The 10,227-nt window shown below is 34.7% G+C and overlaps 1 protein-coding gene and 1 long non-coding RNA gene across 5 annotated transcripts; one reads left to right on the top strand and one right to left on the bottom strand.

Annotated features, from left to right (window-relative positions):
• The first annotated feature begins 1,644 nt into the window (after positions 1 to 1,644).
• LOC108969939 (acidic leucine-rich nuclear phosphoprotein 32 family member A) lies at positions 1,645 to 9,167 on the top strand. 4 transcript variants are annotated; one of them, XM_018934976.1, is made up of 10 exons: positions 1,645 to 2,079; positions 2,153 to 2,491; positions 2,551 to 2,773; positions 5,665 to 5,828; positions 5,899 to 6,111; positions 7,508 to 7,608; positions 8,076 to 8,423; positions 8,493 to 8,557; positions 8,622 to 8,853; positions 8,924 to 9,167. In XM_018934976.1, exons 3-10 carry the CDS (start codon positions 2,726 to 2,728, stop codon positions 8,971 to 8,973), a joined length of 1,221 nt encoding a protein of 406 aa, XP_018790521.1. In that variant the 5' UTR covers positions 1,645 to 2,079; positions 2,153 to 2,491; positions 2,551 to 2,725; the 3' UTR covers positions 8,974 to 9,167. The 4 variants fall into 4 exon arrangements, with proteins under 4 accessions (XP_018790521.1, XP_018790520.1, XP_018790522.1 ...); XM_018934975.1 differs by having other exon boundaries at positions 2,153 to 2,773; XM_018934977.1 differs by lacking the exon at positions 8,076 to 8,423 and having other exon boundaries at positions 1,670 to 2,079; positions 2,153 to 2,773.
• Positions 4,550 to 5,165, bottom strand: LOC108969941. The gene is made up of 2 exons (XR_001993439.1): positions 4,903 to 5,165; positions 4,550 to 4,840 (listed from the first exon to the last, which is right to left on the bottom strand). It is a non-coding gene; the product is annotated as an uncharacterized LOC108969941 (long non-coding RNA).
• Positions 9,168 to 10,227: the final 1,060 nt, after the last annotated feature.

Below are 10,227 nucleotides of genomic sequence, written 5' to 3'. Positions count from 1 at the left end.
AGAATTATTTGTAACTGATTTAATTACAAAAAAATACAAAAAAAAAACATGAGTGTTTTATTTACAGTTGGAAAACAGTGTACTTTAAAAAAAGGCAAGTAAATACTATGGTGCTAAAGGAGTTAGATTAGATTGCTTGTGAGAAGAAAAAGTTAAACAAAGCTTAAAACTACTTTTGGTTTTGCAGCAAAAGTGAGGTTAGATAGTATTTGAGAAAAAAAAACTTAAACATGGCTTAAAACTGCTTTCGGTTTATGCACTAAAAGTGAGGTTCGATTCTTAGTTAGAAGAAAAACTTAAAAAAGCTGCATTTGATTTATGCAGCAAAATGAGGTTATATTGTTTGTGAGAATAGAGTCTTAAAAAGAGCTTAAAACTGTATTTAATTTATGCTACTAAAGGAAGCTTTGCGAAAGACAACAGCAAAAACAAATAATGCTGTGTTTTTGTTTCACTCTACTGTTTCTAAAAATCTGGCAATACTGCAGGTACATCGCTCAGCAGTAGCATGCAAAAAAAAGTAAGGAGACAGCGAAGCGAGGCAATTGATATGAACTAACTAAAAATAATCACCGCATATGTTTAAGAGTTGAAAAAATTATAGTTAAATCCTATTTGTATGTTAACTAAGAAAAAAAGCAGCACTAAATACAACTCTGCTTGTAAATAATTTAAATTCAAATTTGAATTTGCAACACACATTAAAATTTCCAATAAAAGTCGTTTTGTAACGTTACAAGTAACCACTACTCAAAGCAACCCTGCGCTCTACTAATTTGCCGAACGCGCTCCCAACTTTTTTCGCCGCAAGAAAAAAGAACAAAATAACACAAACAACCCGCAATAATGGAACAAACAAAACAGAAGAGAAATTGCAATAACGAAACAAATTCCAATGGTGGAACAAACGTAGAAAAAATGGAATTGAAGCAAAAACGCAATTTGCGCCAAAATCACTTTCTTCAAAACCGGAACAAATGCATATGAAATTAGCGGTTTTGAGGTTAAGAAAAAGTTTAAAAACACTAACTACAGTAAAAACCAAATTCAGCTTACCAACAACAACAGTTATGTAATGGTTGGGCAAAAGAGCAAAGCTGGAGAAAATTGATTGTAGCAGGTGTTAGCGACTAATATTACGCAGCATTTGCAAAAAAAAATGGAATTTATGCAAAATGAAACGATGTGAAATGAAAACTTGAAAAATGAATATGAATAAGTGGATGTAGCGTAAAAAAACAATCAACTGACACGGACGGCGCTACCTTTGAAAACGTCCATGTACGGTTGTGTGTGTGTTAATAATTTGCCGTATCGCACGGATTGAAAGAAACTAAAGCGAATCGAAGAAGAGTTGCCAAGCTCGACGATTTTTCCTATATGTAATACAAATTTTATATGTTGCTGTGTATATAAAGCCGTGTTTTATATGTAACGTGTTACACATATGACAATAAATTTTAATTATTAATTTGATTTGTGTCACAAAGAAATACAATAAATTAAATGATTTGATATTTGTTGCATGTGACATGGAAATCCGCACAATAATAGTAAACACATTAATAGAAGCGATAACTTACCTTTTCGTACAAGTCAAATAGAAAAAAAAACAATAATTTATTTTATATATGCTTTGCTCGTAACAAAGTTTTTTTTGTTTATTATGTAATTCAAAAAATTTAATAACATAATCTCAAATTGTCATAATATTACAAGTTTCAAAAAAGAGTACGTCAAAAAATCAACTGTAGCCGCAGTCGACATCAATAAATATTGGCAGCCCTGTCCGCGGCGATTTAATTGCGAACCTACGAAGCGACGAAAAGGCAAATCAAAAGAAGCAGCAGCAACAGCAGCCAACAGTAGTAGAAAAGCGTGGAAAAGTGCAGATAAGTTTCAAGTTGAATTTGCGTATAGAAAATATCTTGAAAAACAGACAAAAATCCTGACGCAGCTGATAAAGCGCCAGAAAAATTTCTGAAGCGCTCAGTGTTCGCATGTTAAGCTAGTAAATTTAGTTTGCTAAAGAAATAGCGTAAAATTGTTTGCTATAAAGCGGCAGTGGTTCTTGTACAGGTAAGCAAAGTTTGTTTGTGTGCTCGTTAAGTAAAAGAAGTGAATTATTACGTTAACGCAAAATTTGCAATAGATTACAACGCGTATAGGCAGGCGAAAGCAAATATAGAGCCTACAAAGACGGCGACAACGACCACCAGAAGAACACAGTGTAGAGTACAGGAGGCGAGTCAATAGCTATTATAGCAGCAACAACAACAACGACGACTACAGTACCAGCAACAGCGGTCGACAACTGCTTTTGGTGCTTCTTTTTTGCATTTTGTTTTATTGGCGCATACACCCGTCTTGGCAGTTAACGCAGCGCAGCACGCGTGTGTGTGTGTGTGGGGGAGAAAACAACTATAGGAAAGCCAACAGCAGCAGCAGCAGCAAAGGAGCACAACATTCAGATTTTCAAGTCGACTACACGGTGTGTGACAGTGCTTAACATTGAAATAATAATTTGTTAAAAACTAGATAAAGCAATAGGCGCGACAAGAAGCTGCAATTGATAACATCAACGCATAAATTCCGAAGACCTTAAAACTCAAGTGTTTAATTGTTTCACTAAAAAGGAGCTGAAATTGCAACAGCAGCTGAGAATTACTTGTGAAAAAGTGAGACTAGTGCATCAGAAGAAAAATCAAAAAAATAAAAATATAAAATGGAAAAGAGAATAGAACTGGAAAGACGCGCACGTAAAGCGAATCAGGTAAGCATTTTTGAAATTAATTAATGATTTTGTATGTTTACTGCCCTTTGAAATAGCTCACGCGCTAGCCTATTTGTTAGTGTATTCATTTCCAACCTTATATTTTGTTTCGTCCAAAGTAACGCCAAGTTCCTGTGTGCGCTAATATACTATCTAATATATGTATGTTATGTGCCAATGGCTTTGCCGCCCTCCCTTTGTTTTTAGCCACGCTTTGGCATCCCCATTTATACTTTTATAAGAAAATAGCGAAGTGACTGCAACAGCAGGTTGTCGGAAGGGTTAGACATTGGGTGCATGTTCCCCAAATATCAGCACAGGGTGTACAGACAATATTGTTTTTCATCATACGGTCTTTTCGTCACCAACATCGGCAGCAACACGGATTTAACTTACATACATATATCAAAGGAAATTAATTTGTCTCGAAAAAATTAATCTGCCATGAGTGCGCATTGAACCTACAAATAAACGCGCGTGTGGAACCGCATACGCACACACGTGTAGTCATGCATAGACGTACACATACAGGGCGTACAGTGTGTAGGCATATGTGAATATTACCTTTTCAGCAGTAACAACGCATTTAGGCTACCCGAGGGTGCCAATGTAGTCACGTATAGAGCACTTTCTGCTATTCATACGTTGATGGCGGCATTTATTTGTTTATTTTTAAATAATTTAGTTGTCCAGTGCCTTTGACACAAACTAAAATGTGAATTTGTATCAAGTAAAGAAGTTATAAGTAACGCTAACAAAATCCATAAGGTTAGGTTTAGCCATGCGATAATACAAGAGTACTATACACATTGGCATAAACTGAAATGTCTGTATGTATTGATTATGTACCTATGGAAATTTCAAATTTCTTTCAACCAATTAAAGCTCACAAGCATATGTCGCTCGAATCAGTAAATTTATCTAAATTATCTTCTAGTGGTGGACTATGGAATCGCTTGTAGTTATTAGGAATAGTTCAATTCTCTGGTATATATTATATACGCAAAATAGTCTCATATTTTTTGAGATGTCGATCTGAAACTTGGAAAACCTTTGTTACGAACTGCTATTGGATATGTGTAGCTGTCATACAAAGTGATCGGCTAAACCAAAAGTCTTGTGTGGAGAAATATTTTATTTTTTGACATTATATCATAACATTTGACTTAAGTCAAGGCTGCGTTATAATCTCTGAACAAATTGTTCAAATCGCACCACTACACCTGACCAGACAACTGATCGATAAATTCATGTTGAAGTTCTTTTTATACCCTTTTATTCTAAAATGCGGTCGTTAACATTATTTTTTTTTTTTAATGACTTTGTGCACAGAATAAAGGTCAGAGTATTCTATAATTTTTTGCATTTTCAGTATTTCTCAAAATCTTACTAACACATCTATAGCTGATCGAAAAATAAAATTTGGGTTCCTTGGCGAAAAGTAAAATGAAATTCTGCATTAAGTTGGCGCCTCTTAATACTTGCGCGGTTGTTAGGACATTTTGATAGAAAAACCTTAACGCTACTATTTTATTTATCAGGCTTCACGTTTCCTTATAAAGAAAAACACAGCGCTATTGCTTATCTATGGATCCACCGCAGTGGTCAAGTATATGGCGGTACACCAAGTCGCAGCATAACGCCGTCAAGTTTCAAATTTATGTCGAAGCAGATAATTAGTGGTGGTGGTGGTGTTGCAAATTGCTTGTATAGGCAGAACGGAAGCAACAACTAGTGTAGAATATTTACATATACATAAATGAAATAATATCCATATGTATGCTGGCTTGTGTGTTATTCAATGCTAATGACAACATTTCAACTACTGTTGCACTGTTAAATTTGCTATACGTCGTTTCTTGTTATTGTAACAAAATAGCTTGACATTACTTTTTTTTTTATAAATAGTTCGCTCCGCATATACATATGTTTGTTTGTATGTATGCCATGCCGTGTGTATCTCACAATTTCCGCCATTCTTTCTTCTACGCAATTCGCCGTATACTCCATATTCGCTGCCATCTTGGTTTTTGTTGGTTCGGCGATAACAGAATACCTTCATACATTCTTTGTAGAATTACATAAACTCTTGATTTGCATTACCAAACTATCTTGAGCATATTTGTTACCTTTTTTTTAACTAGTTGTGGGCATTCTCATTGTTAATAACGTTGTATTAGCTTTAAATATTGTCCATATAGCGTTGCATTTGTTAAATTGTCGACAGGTTGCTGCAGTTTTCTTGCCATAATCGATTTTCCTTGTATGCGCTGCTCTTTTTTACCCTCTTTTGTGTTTCTTGTGATGTATATTTTGCGTTCACACACTCACAACGCGACGCACTATAGGCGGTCGGTCGGTCATTTATGAACGCTTGCTCGAGTGCAACTATTTTCATCTTTGTTGCGCCTTCTGCGTTGGGGCTATTTGGGGCAAAATTGGATATAACATTTGCTTTCGCCAAACCATATTTTGATTTTCGATTCACCCACATTCAAAGTAAACGTAATTGGTGTGCTGAATGCAACGCTGTGTGGATGGAACGTCAATCGTTCTTTGGCTGTTTTATAGAAATGTTGGTGGCACGTTTGGGCATTGGAACACAGCTGTATGTGCGCCAAGTTTGTAACAGCGCGCTTTTCAATTTATGTTTGTTTCCTTTGTTTTTTCTATTTTTTGGATTGCATTTCCTTATTTTCGGCGCAGTTCTCGCTGGTTAACATTTCTGGTATGCTATGAAAAATCGCGAAAGTGTTGATTTTTTGTATTTATTTTTCTACTTTTGAGTTTTTATGCAGAATTTAAGTTAAAAGTAAAGAAAAAAATATATTAAAATTAGAATAATTACACTTAGAATTTTAATTTTATATGTACGTAATTTTCCATTCTAGATCACAGATTTAAATCTGGATAATTGTCGGAGTACAAGTATTGTGGGCCTTACAGATGAGTACACTGCGCTCGAATCGTTGAGCTTAATCAATGTTGGTTTAACCACACTAAAAGGCTTCCCCAAGTTGCCCAATCTCAAGAAACTCGAACTTTCCGATAACAGGTAATTTCGAATCTTTCATTTTTCATAATTTGACATAAAATATATATTATTATTTTAATTTAACTTGTAGAATATCAAATGGCCTCAACTACTTGACTACAAGCCCCAAATTACAATATCTTAACCTGTCGGGCAATAAAATTAAGGATCTGGAAACACTGAAACCTTTAGAGGAATTCAAACAACTCGCTGTTTTGGATTTGTTTAATAACGAAGCAACACAAATTGATAATTACCGTGAAAAGATTTTCGAAATGTTGAAATCTTTAAAATTCCTGGATGGGTAAGTTAACGACATGATATATGGTTGTCAAAAAAGTCTTGCGGTATTTTCGCTAGTTGGCGCTGAGAGCGCGTAGTTCTAGTCTTATTCGTCGCATCGGGTCATGCTATACCTTTTTGGAAAGCTCATTTCATGCGCTAACATGTGTTTGATTGATTGTCGTTTCTTTTATGTCGTCGCAAACATGGAGCAAAATAAAGAGAAAATACGGCATATTTTACAGTACTACTACGATAAAGGCAAAAATGCATCTCAACCCGCCAATAAAATTTGTGCAGTTTATGGACACGATACAGTTTCCATTTCCACCGCACAACGATGGTTTCAACGTTTTCGTTCTGGTGTAGAGGTGGTCGAAGATGCGCCACGCTCCGGAAGGCCTGTCGTCGAAAATTGCGATAAAATCGCTGAATTGGTCGAAAGAGACCGGCATAGTAGCAGCCGTAGCATCGGTAAAGAGCTGGACATGAGTCATCAAAAACAATTGTATAAACAATTGAAAATTCAATAAAAATACCGCAAGACTTTTTTGAAACCTAATATTAAGTGCTCCGGAGACAATCAAATAATAACGTCAATGCATATGTGTTAATGATGTTTAATCGTGTGTTGCCCGCAAACGTTCAAATTAACACGTCAAACATCAGTTTGGTTTTGAGCTTGTAGCGTACGGTTTTCATGTCATCGTCGGATGATGATTATCTGTTATTGGCATGTGTTGCAATTCTTATGAAAAAAATAATATGAAAAAGAAGAAGGCGGAGTGGATGAAAAACTGGTACCATCAGCGTAATAAGTTTACGCATCAAAATCTTTTCGCAGAATTACAAATATCCAGTAAAACAGATTATTGTAGCTGGATTATGTCTCATATAATGAATCCTTAACTTCCTTATATAATTACATTAATCCGGATTAATTCAGGAGTTAGTGAAGATAAATCTTTTGCCAATTCCCATTTAATCTTCAAAATTTTAGAGAGTTAACTGCATTTTCGTTGGCAATATTGCTAAAAATGTCCAATTTTAATCTATTGTGAATGAACAACAAGCAGCACTGACAGCCGATTTTCAAAATTTCAATAAAAAAACAAAAAGTTTTATGTTATGCGGTTTTAAAAATAACTTATTGATATGTTTTTGTAATAAAAAATGGTTTTGTAAAAATTGGTCGGCTAAGAGCTGTAACGTTTATCTTCTATCCATTTTTATTGAAATATACAAATTACAATCAGCTGTTTACGAGAGTTGTAAACTCCGACTTTCACCTACAAGTTTGGATCGGATTAAGTACGCAGTTAATCCGGATTAACGCTTATTTGATCGTGTCCGGGGCACTTTAATTTATGGTTTTTTTTTTATATTATAACATTTTACCACCTTTTTAATTGCTTTAGTTTTGATGCGAACGATGTGGAAGCGCCTTCAGAAGATGATGATGACGAGGTCAACGGCAACGATGGCGAAGATGATGGTGACGACGATGGCGAGGAAGAAGGTAAGTGCCAGTAATATTTTCAAAAATAAATGTGTACTGGAGTTTAAGCAAGGTATGCAAGGTATACGCAAAAATGCTGGGTTTTGCAGTAAATTGCTAATGTGAAAAGTATTATCCAGTTTAACTTGTGCAATCTCATTTATCTGTAATTCTGTAAATTTATCTTTAAATGTGTTAATGACAGAGAGCAAATTTTTTTGGACAGTGGTAACACTAGTCCGCTGTACTAATTCTCCCAGTTTGAAATAGCAAATGTGTGATTGCAAAATTTCAGTAATTTAATGTTTTTACTTGTTGCTTAAAGTAAAATCAAGAACTTTACTATTGGAGACATTCATCATAGGATCTTTTTCATTGGTCATCATATTTAACTACACACTCACGCTCATAATAGGTTAAATAAAAATAGAAAATTTTAATTTGTAAACGCAAAAAAATAAACTCATCCCAACTACCAACATTTTCAGACACGCAAAAAGCGTTTTGTTTAAATGGTATTGAAATTGATTTGGATGAGTTGGAAGAGTTTGAGCAGCGTTTAAAGGCAAAGAAACAGCTTCAGGGCAACGCTGCTGCTGCGAAAAATCAAAAGACTGTTGACGAAGTTGATGACTTAGATGAGTTGTTGAAGGAAATAAAATTGAAAGATGTAGCAACAAGTTCTAACTGTGATAAGCTATCCACGGCATCTCAGGCCACAGATGCAATGGTGGTCAAGCCAACGGATGCTGAAACAGCGAATGCACCGCCATTGCCTTTTGCTCTTATACTCTATTGGTTTTTAGCGATACTTAATCTGGCAAATGCCACTTTTTGTAAGCATTTCTAAACAGTAACGTTCATATTTTTATTAATTTATGAACTCTGTGCTTGTTTGATTGCAGATTCCTGCGATGAGGAGGACTATGCCAGCTCGTATGTATCCACATCTGATGTTTCGTTATCGGAGGTGAGCACTCATTAAATATTTATTTGTTTAATATAACAATTTTAAATAAATTTATTTTCTGTAGGTGTATAATGAAGATCTGGAAGAGGATAACTCCGAATGGGATGAAGAGAATGCAGCCGAAGATGAATTTGAGGATACCGATGACGATGATAGTGATGAGGACGGCGAAGGAGAGGGGGGTAATGCGTCTGCTAAGGGTAAAGCAGGCAAGGAAAAATCGTCATCCAATTCCGCCGCTGCAAAAGCAGAAACCGCTGAAGCAAATAATACCGCTACCGTAGATGGCGCTGCTGGTGAGTACACTCGTACCGAGAACAAGGCTAAAAAGCAAATGTTAATTGATATTATTCATTTTGTTAACAGAAGAGGATGAACCGCAGGCTCGGGGAAAGAAAAGAAAGCACGACGGTTAAAAAGTGCTTTATAATGACGACACATCATCGTAGCATTTGTTTACAAAAATCCAATTAACGTTTTTTCTACAATTTTAATTTAACAAAGAAAGATATAATAACAAAAACCACAACTAAAAACAAAACAACACATGTCTATATCAGTTTATACATTAATGAGAAGCGCAAACAAAACAGCCAGCAGCAAGTTTGAATGATTCAAGTAATACAATAATATTGTAAACACGGCGTTTATATTTATCAACAAAATATTACTATAGATTTTCATGAAATAGCAGCAACCACATACATACACATACTACTACTATTATTACAACAAAATAACAATAACAACCAACCACATGCAACAAGCAAAAACAATTATTACAATATTTATGCATATTAGAATATTTTGGTGGCGCCAAAAAATTGTGTATGTAGGTATAGAAGAAAAAAAGAAGAGAGACAGAAATCGAAAGCCAAACAATTGATGCAAACGTCAACAAAGGCAAGCACATATATGTACTTACGCATATGGAAATGTTTTTTGCGGTGGCGCAGCATCCAAGAAAAAAACAACAGCATGGCAGATCAGAATGTTAGTAAAAAATGAGTACATGATAATTATTATAAAGAAGAAAAGTTATTAAAATAGTGATTATTTTAAGCATGACCTATATAAGGAAGAAAGAAAGAAATGAAAAAAAAATTCAACGATGGCATGAAAAGGGAAATTTTATGAAGTGCAAATTGTACAACCTCTAGAAACACCAACAACAATAACCACACTGCAAAAGTATATATCCTAAAATCATAAAAGAAATTTGCCTAACAGCTAATGAGAATAATAATGTTAGCAGCATGTGAAATGAAGTGTGCTAATGAACATTTTTCCGTGTCTTAGCCGTAGAGCTGTTGGGTAATTACAAATAAATCAAAAGAAACAAGCAGAAAAATAACCGGGTAAGAAGTAACACCAGCCGGCGTATTAATAATAAAAAAAACAAAAAAAAAATTGTTTATTGTTTAGTAGCATTAATTAGTTACTTATACAGTAAGTTTATTAATATATATGTATACATACATACCAACAACAGCAAAAGAGAGCAATGCATAAGCAACTATTTCCTTAAATAAGACGTTTGCCTGTTTTTTTATTTCAATTTTTGATTTTTGCAGTTAGCTAAAAGTACTTTTTACATCTTAAATAAGCCTTTGCGTGCATTCATGCATAAAACTTTTATTTTCACAATGGTGAAACTATTTTGCTGTAAT

Source organism: Bactrocera latifrons, unplaced genomic scaffold, assembly GCF_001853355.1.
Source record: "Bactrocera latifrons isolate USDA-ARS-PBARC rearing strain unplaced genomic scaffold, ASM185335v1 scaffold_27, whole genome shotgun sequence".
NCBI classification, from domain to species: Eukaryota; Metazoa; Arthropoda; class Insecta; order Diptera; family Tephritidae; genus Bactrocera; species Bactrocera latifrons.
The sequence above is the reverse complement of the archived record's forward strand: the minus strand, read 5'-3'. Positions and strand labels throughout refer to the sequence as shown.